The sequence below is a fragment of the Aureobasidium namibiae genome (assembly GCF_000721765.1).
Source record: "Aureobasidium namibiae CBS 147.97 unplaced genomic scaffold scaffold_4, whole genome shotgun sequence".
Taxonomy (NCBI): Eukaryota; Fungi; Ascomycota; class Dothideomycetes; order Dothideales; family Saccotheciaceae; genus Aureobasidium; species Aureobasidium namibiae.
Window position 1 is genome coordinate 609,673 of NW_013581205.1, and position 13,962 is coordinate 623,634.

At 53.1% G+C, this 13,962-nt stretch overlaps 6 protein-coding genes across 6 annotated transcripts; 2 read left to right on the plus strand and 4 right to left on the minus strand.

Moving 5' to 3' along the window:
- Positions 1-209: 209 nt before the first annotated feature.
- Positions 210-3,159, plus strand: M436DRAFT_41312 (WD40 repeat-like protein; the record flags this gene model as incomplete). Its single annotated transcript, XM_013574050.1, has 3 exons — positions 210-732; positions 800-1,461; positions 1,591-3,159. 3 exons carry the CDS (start codon positions 210-212, stop codon positions 3,157-3,159), a joined length of 2,754 nt encoding a protein of 917 aa, XP_013429504.1.
- Positions 3,160-3,630: 471 nt separating this feature from the next.
- On the minus strand, positions 3,631-4,688 carry M436DRAFT_70917 (microtubule associated protein; the record flags this gene model as incomplete). The annotated part of the gene is made up of 6 exons (XM_013574309.1): positions 3,631-3,699; positions 3,767-4,125; positions 4,185-4,385; positions 4,440-4,474; positions 4,530-4,601; positions 4,675-4,688. 6 exons carry the CDS (start codon positions 4,686-4,688, stop codon positions 3,631-3,633), a joined length of 750 nt encoding a protein of 249 aa, XP_013429763.1.
- Positions 4,689-5,425: 737 nt separating this feature from the next.
- M436DRAFT_79838 (small nuclear ribonucleoprotein SmF) lies at positions 5,426-5,831 on the minus strand (the record flags this gene model as incomplete). Its single annotated transcript, XM_013574408.1, has 3 exons — positions 5,426-5,645; positions 5,732-5,769; positions 5,826-5,831. 3 exons carry the CDS (start codon positions 5,829-5,831, stop codon positions 5,426-5,428), a joined length of 264 nt encoding a protein of 87 aa, XP_013429862.1.
- Positions 5,832-6,480: 649 nt separating this feature from the next.
- M436DRAFT_70919 (uncharacterized protein) lies at positions 6,481-7,858 on the minus strand (the record flags this gene model as incomplete). The annotated part of the gene is made up of 5 exons (XM_013574310.1): positions 6,481-7,116; positions 7,173-7,372; positions 7,434-7,610; positions 7,669-7,687; positions 7,838-7,858. 5 exons carry the CDS (start codon positions 7,856-7,858, stop codon positions 6,481-6,483), a joined length of 1,053 nt encoding a protein of 350 aa, XP_013429764.1.
- Positions 7,859-8,765: 907 nt separating this feature from the next.
- On the minus strand, positions 8,766-10,237 carry M436DRAFT_79840 (uncharacterized protein; the record flags this gene model as incomplete). The annotated part of the gene is made up of 4 exons (XM_013574409.1): positions 8,766-9,119; positions 9,266-9,699; positions 9,771-9,987; positions 10,082-10,237. The coding sequence occupies 4 exons, from the start codon at positions 10,235-10,237 to the stop codon at positions 8,766-8,768; spliced, it is 1,161 nt and encodes a 386-aa protein (XP_013429863.1).
- A 1,452-nt stretch (positions 10,238-11,689) lies between these two features.
- Positions 11,690-13,761, plus strand: M436DRAFT_40981 (uncharacterized protein; the record flags this gene model as incomplete). The annotated part of the gene is made up of 6 exons (XM_013573987.1): positions 11,690-12,701; positions 12,759-12,985; positions 13,037-13,223; positions 13,273-13,327; positions 13,388-13,430; positions 13,477-13,761. Coding segments are annotated over 6 exons (1,809 nt in total), but the record flags the coding sequence as incomplete, so codon positions are not given.
- Between the last annotated feature and the right edge of the window lie 201 nt (positions 13,762-13,962).

Sequence of the window (13,962 nt, forward strand, 5' to 3'; positions counted from 1 at the left end):
CCTGAAGGGAGACGCGTTGCGGGTCGCGACAAGCATCCAGCTCCTTCCCCAGATTCCACCGTCTTGGCCTTCACATGCGCCTTCCCCAAATGCTCTACTCAGCTGGTCCAAGTAGGTACTCGACTTGACAACAAAACGTTTCGCCAGCTGCAACCAATTGTCCCGGCCGCTTGTATGTAGATGCGCAAAAGGCGACTTCGTCTACCCCAATGGAAGCCGCCATACGCTGGTCTCCCCTCTCGACCCCTGATGAATCTCGCTTTCTACTCGCCGATGTCGCCGGCAATGCCCTCACCCTCTATGAATCGCAATCCTTGAATAGACATGACTTCCAGTACAAGCCCATAGCTCGTCGTGAGAAAGTCAACAACTTCACCGCTTTTGACTGGTCGCGGACGGATGATTCGCTCGTAGCTTTGGGTCTATCATCTGGCAATGCCGAGCTGCATAGATTTGACCATTCTGCTTCGTCCGACCCTGTCGCCCTCTTCAACATAAAGACCCAACGAAGATGCAACACCATTGCTTTCAACACCCAGAATCTCCTTGCTGTTGGCCTGGATCGAGTCAGACATGACAATTGTTTGACTGTCTACGACATTGAATCCAACGAAGCATATTCAAGATTATGTGTTTCCGAAGCTGTCACCAGTCTCCGCTTCTTTCCCAATCATCCGCAACAGATGCTGGCTGCCGTTTCGCGTCAGACCATCCGTCTGTATGATTTGAGAGGTAAGCTTTGGAATCAGTCGGACGAGCACAGGACCATTTCCCATTTCATTGCTAATCTCTTCGGCAGATTCATCAACAACCACTGCAGGCTTGGGCAACTGCGGTATCACGAAGTTGGTCAACAACATCGCGATCGATCCTTTGGACGAAAATTATTTTGCTTCGGGTGGCTCTACAGGCGACCCATCCGTGACTGTTTGGGACAAACGATATCTATCTCGCTCAAACAACGCAACAGCTGCCGATGCTACTAATAATGGCGCAGTCCTCGATCTTCGTCCAGCGACTGACAACAGCCAAACTACTAGCGTCTGGAGTATCAGATACTCTGGCCAGAAAAGAGGACGCTTCTGTGTTCTATCCAGTGCCGGAGAAGTCAAGCTATACGACACAGCGCAGCACAAAGTGCATTCGAAGTTGCGATCAGCGTCGGTAAACTACTACGGAGGCAATCCCTGGACACATCCCCACTATGTCTCACGTACACACAGTCTACGAGAACCAGAGACTGGCACCCGCAAGGATAGAACATCAAACAGAGTCGTTGCTTTTGACTGGATCTCCATGGATGACCAGGGCCGTCAAGCCATTCTGGCGTTGCATCCAAATCGTTATGTCGATCTCATCTACACACCGAGTCCGAGCCATGTCGATATCAATGGGCGAGGTGACCTGTCTGTCTGCAACAAAGCTTTATCAATATACGAACCGAAGGATCACCATGCTTCCGTAGCTCTGGAGGTCAGAGCACTGCGAAAGGCTTCTGAAAGCGCGAGCCCTCGGCAAGATGAGAGATATGCATCCAAAGCCCCAAGCCCAGCCACTGGACCAGCCCAACTGGATCATCGCAACCTGAAGTCACTGAATGGATCAAGCAAAGCCGTTGCCGTTAGGACGGAAGAATGGTTGGATGGCAATATGAGCAAGGCACCTTCGATGTTACGCAATGAGAGAGTCGTCGATTTGTTGGCTCTTTCCAACGTATCACGGAGACGCTGTCAAGAAGGCTACCTCTTCGATCCAAGAAGAAACACTGAGATCGTTGCTGAAGACTCAGCGTTGATCAAGCTATGGGGCACCATCAAGAGATTTGAAGACTTGGCTCACGACGGCGGCATGGCATCGGATACCCTCGACATGAGCTATCTCGGTGTAAGCAATGTATGGGAAGGGAAGTTAGGCAATGGTCCTAACAGAGTAACGACTGCTCACAATGAGTTGCCGGAGCGATTCGAAGACGTAGTGCGCGATATACTTGAACGTCACGGTCTTCCCGAATTTGTAGGAGCACGAACCGAGAAACCAGACCAACGACAGCTGTGCCTAGCTTTGTGCGGATGGCAGTTTTCGCACGAGCACACTAAGGAACGATGCGATTATCTCGTCAAAAAGCAGCGGTACTACGAAGCCGTGGCGACTGCGATGTTCAGGGGACGTAGATCGATCGCTTTGGAGATTCTACGTGATCTCATTCGCGAGCGGACCATCGAAAACATCGGATTAGGAGCCCTGATAGCATCAGACTCGTTGAACGAAGAGCAGCGTGAGATGTGCGGTTGGATGGAAGAAGACGCAACAGACCCGTACCTCCGCTGTCTGCTCATCTACCTGGCCAGTGACGATTGGCTGAACGTAGTCAATAAACTCGACGCAGACATCAAACTCTCAGACCGTCTGGGTATTGCCATCAAACACCTTGGCGACAGTCAGATCTCAACATTCATATCCCAAACCAGCACCTCGTTGATCAGCGCGGGGAACGTAGAAGGCGTACTGCTCACAGGACTGGCAGAGAAATCAATGGAACTCTTCCAAAGCTACATACGCCGCAGCTCCGATCTCCAGACTGCCGTCCTGGCTACCTCGTTTACAAACCCTCTGTACGTCGATGACCCTCGCTGGGAAATGTGGAAGGAAACGTATTTTCTACAAATGCAGTCCTGGCGAGCCTTTATCGAACGCACCAAATTCAGCATGCAGCACACCCGTCGAGCCATGACTCGCAAAGGCAAGAAACTCATCGAGCCGCCACCAAGACAACTAGCACTGCGCTGTGCACACTGCCAGCACTCGCTAGCCAAGGAAGAACATACAACTCACACGCACGGAAGCAGTACACCAGCCAACAAGGGAGCAGCTCAACCATCGCGTATTGCAGGACCAGCTGCGAGTGCGGGTACAGTGTGTCCGCGCTGCGGTCGCCATCTGCCTCGCTGTTGTCTGTGTATGCAATGGCTGGGTACCCCTGAGCCCATGCGTGCAAAGGAAGTCCAGAGCGGAGAAAAGGAAACGGATGTGCTGAGCAAATTCATCACTTTCTGTGCTAGCTGTACGCATGGATTCCATGCTCATCACGCCAGGACTTGGTTCGCCAGACACGCCATGTGTCCTGTTCCTGACTGTCGATGTCTGTGTGGGTTGAAGTGAGTAGACGTGAGAAGCAGAGATGGACCTCAGTAACTCGACATTCCTATGTATCACGTAGAATAGCACTTTTTTTTTTCTTCGAAAAGACATGACACTGAATATAGGAGAAAAAGAAATCAATGTTTTCTTCTCGGTCGATCTACTACATGTGAGCCCTCCTCTTGCTATGCTAGAACCTGACGGCGAGGGATCCATCTTTATAGGGCAAGAGTGATGGAAAATCGGCAGAGTGTAACTTTTCGTCGACTGCGTTTTCCTCCAGCGAATCATAGAGCCTTTTGTCTGTATCCACAGACCTGCTGTATTCCGTCGTTGTGAACCCAAAGATGAGAATTTGAGAAGAGGTGACGAGAAATGCGATTGGGCGTTATTGCGTGCGTGACTGAGAGCGTAGAAGATCTGGAGAAGAAGATGATCATGCAATCGTCGGGTTATTTGGTTTGATGCTCAAAACATTCGAGAGATGTTGACTTAAAAAGTCTCCTCCTCGACCAACTCGCCCTCCTCATCGTCAGCCTCGGCAGGGATCTCAAAGCCCTCCTGCAGAAGAATATCAGTCAGTTGCCATCCATCACTCCTCAGAGTCGGCGTCAGAAAGAGAACCTACCTCTGTCGAGTAGAGAATAGTCTGTATTTGCTTGAGAAGACCGCCCTCGTCCTTTTCGAGCTCGGGCTCGGCCTCCATGGCTCCCTGGACGAGCAATTCGATATCCCGCAGCTTGCTGAAGTAGAAGTCGCGCTCGCGCTCCAGGCCCTGAACAGTCTCCTTAAGTGCGTTGTTCTCCTGTGTCAGAGCAGCGGTCTGGGCACCACCTCCCGAGCTTCCCAGGGGAGTGCGTGTTCTTGCGGCAGCGGAGGTTGCAGCGACAGCGGGGGCGCGCCTTGTGGTGGATGCTCGGGAAGTGGGGGCAGGAGCTGAAGCGCCGGGTTGACCTTTTCTACGGGCCAGAGCGTCGTAGTCACCACCTGTCATGGCAGAAGGTTAGGATACACAAGTGGCATGTGAGGGTAGAGGGAAGGCGTACCAGGGTAATGTTGGTCCCAGAAGCGCTTTGTCCACTGCAAGAATTCGAGGTTGTCCTGCATCTTGCATTTGACTAGTTGCTCGACGGGAATAGGGCGGTCGACGTGGTGCTTGCGGAAGGCATTGCTGAGGATCTTGAAGTTGTCGAGGTATGCATAGTCGGCGGTTGCGTTGAACTTGACACGAGCCATGGGCATGTCAACTGAAGGGCGTTAGCTGGAGTAGAGGGTGGTGAAGATGTAGCGGGGCTGCGTACGGAAGATGCTGTCGTAGATGGCGCAGAAAGGCGCACTGGATGGGCAGTTAGCATGCATGTGATGGGTGAAGAAGACGGCAATGAAGATACCCGGTGCCGCATTGCTCGACACGAGTGAGGTTGAGAGAGCAAAGGCTGTTGAGCCATTGCAAGAGTTCTTGTCTGCAGGAGCAAGAGCAGTCAGCCATGGGTTGTGCCTCCCCTGATATGCGCTGGTTGGCGCAGATGCACATGCCTGGATTCACCCATCTTGGATCTTGTGTGCTTTCTTTTCTTGCAGGGGGCTGTTTGGTGGTTTGAAAGATCGGGGCGGCGGAGCGAGAGTGGGTGTGAGATTTGTGAGGTCGTATGCGGATAGCGACAGGAAATGTCAAAGTTGGTGGTGAGCGACTAGCACAGGCACAGGCCGGGCGTGTTTGGTTTCGGGAAAACATGGCCACCCAAAACAATCCGCCCCGCCCTGAGCATCTGCCAAGCAAAAGGTCATTTCACGATATATCGACTTGCCATCCTTCCATCCCACCTCTTCCAATCACGCTTGAGAAGGCCCCGCAGACACAAGTCTAGCTCGTTGTCGTCTTTTGAGCGGCCGAGCACACACGTTCTATACAACATGTTCGAACAAAGGCTTTGGCAACCTGGAAATACAAGGCTTTTGATATTTTGTAGTAGTTCATATCCGCCTATGTGATGACGACGGCGTCCAGCTTCTTTGCCAGACCCCAAAAGTTCATTTTCCTCGTGCGCCTCTAACGCCTGAGCTACTGTATGATAGCAGCATTCCATCTTAGCCTTCCCATGGGATCTTGGTCGTTGATATTGCAAAGGCAGCATGCGCCTGTGTCGACACAATTCGGCAAAGGTAGCCAGCCAGCCAGACGTCTCGCCTGCTCAGCGCAGCCGATGTCGTTGTCGGAAGCCCTGCCCTGCCCAGTCCAACGGTCGTTCTGTCCTTGTGCGTCTGGTTTCTTGTTCGTGCCTCTCTCTCAGCTCATCTCCACGTCCTCCTTCTTCGTCTTGTTGTTCGCCGAGATCCAGAGGACGTTGTTGCACCTGATAAGGACCTGACCCAGACTACCGCCCGACTTTCCATCGATCCATTCCTCGGCGTTGGAAAGTTGAATGTTCATGTATGAATCCACCGACACCAGCAGACCGGTGTATTCCTGGCCCCACTTCAGACGAATGCGGACTTCATCACTAACTCTGTGAGAGTATCGTATTAGTATGCGGCGGTCCAGAGGAAAGTAGCGCTTGCGAAGGGGGTTCAAGGCGGATGTGGGTGGACGAACAGTGATTGCAGCATAGGCCGCGGGTTCAAGGGAACGAACTGCATCTGAATCAGCACACATTCTCGGACAACTTGCGCGACACGAGATAACTCACGCTCATAGTTATTGTGAGATGTGGTGGGGTTGTGAGACGATTTACGCAATATTCAATGTCGCGCTTTCTGATGGTCGAGCTATCTGTCCGTCGCAGTCGCGAGCTTGGACCTCCTTCAAGTCACGGCTAATCCCGCTCCATCAAACATCACTTCACCTGCTGCATTGCGATTCAGTCAGAGGAGCGCCTTCAGACTCTAGGTATATAGTGATACTTGGTGTACTGGTTGGACTGCGTTGCTAAGGTCGTCTGACACCCTGATACTCTATAAATTCACAAGCTGAAAGCAATGTCTGGCCACTGCAAGAATGTAAAGATCACCAACACTAAAAAGTCAAGCTACAAGAACAGCACGTAGAAATAGTAATATGTTAGCAGTTGGTCAGGCCTGACTTTAGCCAGATAGCCTGATTTCAAGATATAAGGTTGGGTAAACTTTCAAAAATTGCAATTTTGCTTTCGCACGATAGACGACTTAAGTTGTTGTTGACAATGGTACATGAGTGGCGGTCAGCACGCTCCGAGCAAGGGCTGTTGAATCCACCATAGGGATTCATCGACGGTTTTCCTTTCCACTTTCTTGCCGTGTCTGCTTTTTTGTGTCATGGGCCGATATGCAGGAACGACCTGGCTCTCTTTTTGGGAGTGAGCTGATTTAAGCACCGAGGCTGGGGAAGTCCGAGGAGCTGCCGACGTTGACGGGGGCGGCAGAGGAACGGGGAGCGCGAGGAGCGCTGTCACGAGGGGCACCACCTCTAGCGGCACCGCCACGGGGGCCACCGCGTCCGCCGCGAGGTCCACCGCGAGGACGGTCGCTACCGCCGCGAGGGCCACCACGGCCACCACGGAATCCAGAGTCCTGGGACTGGGACTGCTCCTCCTTCCAGGCTTGATCGATGTCGAGGAGGTTCTTGTCCTTGCGCTCCTTCTGCTTCTTGGCCTTGGCGGCAGAGGGGGAGACGTAGTTCTCGTTGGAGTCACGCTCGAAGGCCTTGCCCTCGGGGAACTTCTTGGAGGCACCCTCGTTGGGCTTGCGGGTCTCGAAGTTGCCGGCAAGAGCGGCCTTCTTCTCGAGCTGCTCGGCAAGGTACTGCTCGTAGGACTTGGTGTTGTCCTCCTCGGCGGGGGTCTCCTGGGCAGCGACGCCCTCGGCATCGACAGCGGTGACATCGGAAACGATACCCTCCTTGGCCTCCTCGGCCTTAGCATCGGCAAGAGCGGCCTTCTCGTCGTTCAACTCGGCGTTACCGGTCTCGTGACCCCAGGCGGCACCGGCCTGCTTGGCGTGGTCCTACGATGGGTTGTCAGAGCTCGGGTTCAAGATATATGCGACCAGTCCAGACTCACGTTGCTGCCGGCGTGTCCAGTGCGGTCGTGCTTGTCGTCACGGCCAGTGCGGGGTCCTCTAGCACCACCACGGCCACCACGGGGTCCACGGCCTCTGTTACCACCTTCGCCAGCGTTTCTGGGGTGGCGGTCCTGGCGGACACCATCGTCGGTGGGCTTGGCTCTGTTGTTCTGGGCACCGGCGCCTCTATCGCGGAAAGCTACGGCGGGAGGGTGTCAGTGGGTGGAGTGGTAGGCGAGGGTTTGGCGGTCATGTTTTACCCTGCTCAGAGCCAGTAAAGGCAGCGTTACGGCCACCACGGCCAGCGGGTCTGGGAGCGTCGGCGGCAGCGGGGGCCTCGGCACCAGCGTTGCGCTTGCCGGCGCGCTGGACGGGCTTGTCCATGACCTTGGTAGGAGGCTCAGGCTCTCTGTTGGGGTCGAGCTCCGGGTCGTTGCCTGGATGAAATCGTGGTTAGAAGGCTCGTCAGGTGACCATGTTGCGATTTTGCGATACCCAGAAGCTCGTAAAGGTTCTGCACGCAAGAATTGGGTCAGCGGGAGTGCATCGCGATGAATGTTGCAAAAAAGGCGAGTGTCGAGCTCTGGCGAGCTGCAATTGACGATTGGCAGAATTGCTAACAAGGGCGCAAACCGGCGGCGGTGAGCTGTGGTGGCAGACGTACCTTGCTTGCCACAGAAGTCATGTTTTCTGGCTTGATCTGTCTCTGTGTGATGAGCGGATATCAGACTCTCCCCGTCGCTGAAAGGTGAGCTGCTTGCAGAATCCACTCCTCGCAAAGTCGTGTGGTCTGTGCGCCAGCTTTTCTGCGTTGTGCGGTTTCGAGGTGGCAGCTCGGTTAAACCTCTCTCTCATCATGACTGCACAAGTTTGTGACGACGTGGATCGGCCAACATCGCGTCTGCTTGCCCGTCTCGCAATATCGTCTATTCTGCAGTGTACATGTGAATTCTACATTCAGACTTGTCCAAGCAGTTTCCCATTGGGACTCTGCCCCTACGGATTCTGAGGTTGGGTCGCTAAGACTCAAATAGGCTGTCGGTTTATCTGATCCTCAACCCCGCGCTGCTGCCAATCTCGCTGCTGCTGAGCCCCTCCATGGTCTGGACAGAAAATAGCCACTTCTTCGACAATCACTCGTGCATGACATATCTTGAGATAGGTTGCATAAGGTCAAGGCCTTCTTCGGAGCTTGATATTGCGATCACTCGATTATTGGTTACAGTAGTCATGATCATATGTACCAGAGCATTTCCCACAATCACCCAATCGCTAGCAGCGCGATAACAGCGAATGAATGCTAAAGTCGTGATTCCACCTATTTGCAGTTCTTCTGCGCCCAAACGCCTTTGCTATGCCGTGGTAATCTAGAAAATAGACATGACCACCCAAAACAACAACTTTTTTGTTTGAACATGTCTGCTCATCCTTTCCTAACTTCATACACCATGACTTTTTTTCCATTATCTTCCACGGCGCATAACGTCGTGGAGAGCACGCCTGCAGAATCCTACCTGCCAAAACAGAAGCGCCTTCGACTCCCAATGCAAACTTTTCTTTCAGATCCTCCATAATCTCGAGAGCTCAAGTCTCTACCTCTGTGGCGGGTGTTGGAAGCCATAGTCGGTCGAGAAATGCATGCTTGCTGACAAGCCGAACGGATCCGCATCGAGCATAGGATCGTAGGGATCGAAGATTTGGTTCATTCCAGGAATCTGTCCCTCTCCTGAGTGACCTCGGTCGTGTTCTTGGGTATTGCTCTTAGCAGGCCCGTGGTGTTCGGCGTGTTGCGCGGCGTGTGGTCCTTGGTAGGGATGCGACGGGGGGAATTGCGTTGGCTCAGGGCCTTGGGCGGGTGTATGTTCGTTCGCTTCGGATTCGGTTTCGAGCATCGACGATGATGTTGGTTGCGCGTCGTACTCCTGATCTGTACTCACGAGATTAACCTAGGACGACAAAGTTCTATCGAGCATGCCCGAAAGAGGGATCGAGACCACTTGCCCAGTTGCTCAATATGTTTTTGGAACGGCGATGGATAGAACGCCGATGCGCTGCCTGGAACTCCGTTGGTCGGTTCGGTTATGCTAGATACTCCATTGGGGCCGGGGAAGGTAGGGCCGCGATGTTGAGGAGGGTGCTGCATGACATATCGCGAACGAGGTGGTTGGCCCACACCATACTGTTGCTGTTGACCTCCAGTGATTACCGACGCTGGTGGAGTCATTGCTCCGGGTTGCAGAGCGGCAGGCGACTGAGTGGACAGGGCTGTGGGTGAGGAAGCATGAGACGACGGGGTGGGATGACCCTGAGGAGAACGGGCAGAGAAGGAAAGATCTGATTGCGCTGCCGCGCCAGGTCCGATCCGAGGAGGATAGACCTGACCGGAACGTCTTGCATGCTGTCGGTTCAATGCTGTGCGTTGCAGAGGAGCAGCAGACATTGGCGGCGGTGCATGGTGGGGGATATACGAGTGTCCGAGAGCAGGGCTGCCGGTCTTCATCTGCAACTCGGCCTGCACATCAATGCCTGGACAAAGGTCAGCGGGAACAAGGACATAAGGGAGAGGCCCGAGGTGGTCCGGGCAGTCGACAACGAACCCTTCTCCAACAAGATTCTCTCAAGAAGCGAATTCTTGTAGCGGAGCATGAGACATTCGTCAGCGGCACTACGGTGACTCTGCTGCAAGGTCTGCAGCGTCTCTTCATGGTGCTTGATGGTGGTTTCGAGTTGCTTGATGTACTCGGTGCGCCTCTCTCGGAACGCAGCCTGGGCTTGCCTGTTCCTTTGCTTGCGCTCCTCGGAGGTGGCATATATCTTTGGCTGGGTTAGCAGGGCCATGACGTGCGACATTTACAATAGGCTACGAGTCTATCTCAAACATGTAAGATGGGAATGTGTCACGACGTACGGGTTTGCGGCCTCCCTTGCGCTTTTGCGGCTGAGCCTGGTCTTGTACTATGTCGTTGGTGGAAGGCTCGGGAGTCGACTCGAGCGAGCTCGGCGTGGCCTCTTGCCCGGCATCGCCATGGTCTCTGATAGCGCTGGCTACGTCGGAAGCAGCCATTTGTGTGGTGCTGTTGTTGTTATCTCCCATCTGCAGGTACCCCTCTGGCCGAGCTTGAGATACCCCTCAGATAGCGCAGGCGGGATGCGGAGATAGCAGTCGCAATAGGTCCAAAGGCGGGGAGACGTAATGATACGTGTCAAAGATTGCTAATCGCAAGAGATAAGCTTGCAAGGCGTGCGAGAGAGTGAGCGACAATTGGTGAGGTAAGTAGTTGGGTAATGGAAACGGCAGGTGGTAAGAAGGAGTTAAGCAAGCCCATAGAATAAGAAAATTCTCTCTGCCCTCTCGTCTCCGCACTTGCCCTTGTCTCGCACGCGTCATGCGCTGAGATGCGAACGGTCGCCCGGCTCCGAGTCCTCTCTGCGCCCTGGCACCACTGCGACAGGTGATGAGGATGAGGGGCCCGGTCTCTTGTCGGCGCTGGCCGGACCCCAAGGCACCTCTGGGGCAACGAGCAAGCCACTTGAGCGGCCATGTGGGCACGCAAAAAGCATGCGATTGGGAGCTGCTTCAAAAGCCGCCGGTTTCCCCTCCCTCGCGCGCGCCTTTTCCAGCGAAGAAGCGATCTGAGGTTGCATCGAACGTGCAGGACATCGGAAAAAGCTACTCGTTCGAGTTTAGTCGATCCGACACATCCTTCTAAGGCAGCTTGGCAACAACTTTAAATCTCCGCGGACGTGAAACAACATCTTACACACCATCGTCTCCGGTCTCAAAACATTGAGCAGAGGCCGAGTGGCTACTGTCGCGGACAACACAGGGCATGCAATAACAATGCAGGACCTCTGGCTTCAAGGGCGAGAGTGTGCCTGAAGTCAAGGATCGAATGAACTCACTGCCTTGTATCCGAATGACTTTGGGGAATTGGCAATCTGACGAAACAAGATGTTAATCTCCATCACTTTCATAGTGAGCAAACGCCATGAGGGATCGCGAGAGTACCTGAGGTTGGTGAGAAATCTGAAGAAAGTGTGAAAACGAAAATCACCTGGTTGTTTGTTCGCAGACAGGATTGAGACAACCACGACTATGTGCCAATATGTTGAATTAGAACAGGCTGTCAAACATGTAGTGGAAGCAATTACGATAGACTCGTTCCTGCCGCGATGTCAGTACGAAAACAATGTAGGTGTGTGATGGAGCCAAGGCTGCACTCTTGCCATTGGCGACGAACGACTACCACCTTCTCCGATCCCATATCACTGGCAGCAACCTCTTCCAGCAACGAGCTGCAGGCCTTTTCATTTGAGCATCTTCAGAATACTGCAGCCTCTTTTCTGTACTCTCGTTTTGGTTTCGACATCATCCAAGCAACAGCACAGTCTTGCATATCTTCCTCGAGCATACTTGAACGCATAAATGGATGGAGGACAACGTGAAAAGGGAAAGAAGCCGGTCTTCACAGTTGAGCGAGGAAACGCGCCTGGTCATCAGGGATGGCCGCCAGGCATGCGCCCTCTCTCAGACATTCGAGAACTTACTGAACCTAGTCTGGTCGATCCTCTGGAGAAGAGACCAACAATTAGCATCCATCGTCAACCTAGCACTAGTCGGCAAAGCTCGCTCAGAAGAGGCCCTTCACTGAAACATGCTGGTTCGGTCAGGATTATTGAGCCAGTCGAAAGCTCCGGCTCGAGCTATCGAGAAGATTTGGTCGCATCCGTGTCGACTATCGACACACCGGAAAGCTTTCGAGACGAGTCGAGTCTATACAGCATACCCATCTCGAGCATACCCGCTCGACAATCTTCAATCACTCGCGATCGTCCCAGACATCACCGAAGCATCACGTCCAGATCGTCTCCTTCTCCTCTCCAACGAAATGTCAGCCGAACCATTCCATATCGCGGACAGACTCGTTCTCCAGTCAAGCAAATTAGAGCTCGCTTGGATGCTGTCGGGTCCGATACTGCAAGACGAACACCCTCTGGTACCTTCATTCGGAATCCTGTCCCACGCGATATCCTCGAGTTCCCCACTCATCGCCATCCTCGTATTGGAGTTGATCTACAGATCGCAGCCCCTTTGTTCGTTGGCGGAGGCACCGTCGAGGGTCTCGTCAGAGTCATTGTTGATGAGGCAGACAAGTCACGCAGTAAGAAGAGCCTAACACTTGGAAGGATCGCGGTCGATCTTGTTGGGACAGAGGAGACATCGAGTAATCGCAAGGCAATCTTTCTGTCACTGGGAACGGAGCTGATCGACTCAACCCATCCACCACCTCACAACATGGTGGAACCACAAGACTTTCCAGATGCAGATTGTTTCTGGTCTCTGATACCTTCCTTCACCAGTCTACCATTTGTTATCAGCCTGCCACTGGATACTGGGCCACCACCTTTTCACTCAAAACATGCTCGCATTCGGTTTGTACTTTGTGCCACCATCCTGATCAAGGATGGAGACCGACAATACTTGGTCCGATGCTCCGAAGACGTATCCGTGCTGCCCACTTATGACCGTACGTTTGTTCTTGTAAGCGAAACTGTTAGGACAGTCACTGATGGCCTAGTTATAGCAGAGAAGGCTTTGAGATCACTACCGAGCCCGCTGACCGCATCCGATGAACAATCCTTCTCGCGCACCGGACTCCTCGAAACAGCAAAGTTGACTGCGGGTCTTCACCGACAAGTTTGGGTTAGTGGCAGCAGCATCTTCGTTGACGTACATATCGCCAATGGCAGTCGCAAGACTATTAAGAAGCTTGATTTGAGTTTGGAAAGAGACATATTGTGCTACAGACATGTAAGCTAAAACGTCGTGGCTGATATTCTGCTCGTGCTGACCACTATCAAGGCAGCAGCGGCTACATTGGAGCAGTCTGCCAGCCAAGCAAGGATATTCGAGAGCAATGAGCGATCGATATTAAGCAAGCATAGCATGAAGCAAGGTGCCCACGGGTGGAGTGGTGTGGAAGCATATGGATCTGTCACAAGAACATGCGATCTCGAAATCCCAAGAGGGCACGTTACTGTCAAATGCGGTATGTTGATCGGCTCCGCCACGATCAAAAGTTTCTGATGTTTAGACAGGCAACTACTTCGAGGTACGCTACTTTCTCAACATCACTGTTGGAGGCTCTCGCACGTAAGTCACACGAAACCGGATCCAGCAATCTGCTCTGAAACTAAACAGAAGCTTCCACAGAAAGATGTTATCTGTTCAACTGCCCATAATCGTCATCCACATGGTACGTAAGCCAGAATACTTTGCCGAACAAAATCTGACTCAAGCAGAATTCACTGGACGTCTTACCAAACTCCGTAGCTCAGGTGGCTGCAGCCATTGAAGAGAAGCGTTCACATCCTCGCAATCACAAGCGCACCACATCTCAAGGCTCTGTCCAGGTTGCTCAGACTTCGGCTTCGCCAGGACGAGCGCCTGTTACTGCTTTGACAAGACCATCTCGATTGCCAGGTCGAGCCTTTGCAGCACCAAGACAACAATCTCTCGAGCGTATGCGCGCTTCAGCGGCAGACCTTCGACAACTTGGAGAGACTCTAGAGTCTTCACCACGGAAGCATCAGGTACCTAAACGATCTGCCGAAGCCAAAGCTCCTCAACGCAGCAAATCTAGCGGGAAAGAAAATGCCAGGACAGGTAACACAAGGATTGTGTCTAGGCCAGCACGCGAGGTTCACAAACAGCCAAGCAACCTGGCCACCGGAGGCATCAGCGTTGGGAGCTACACCATCTTCAGTCATAACAACTTTGACAGCAAC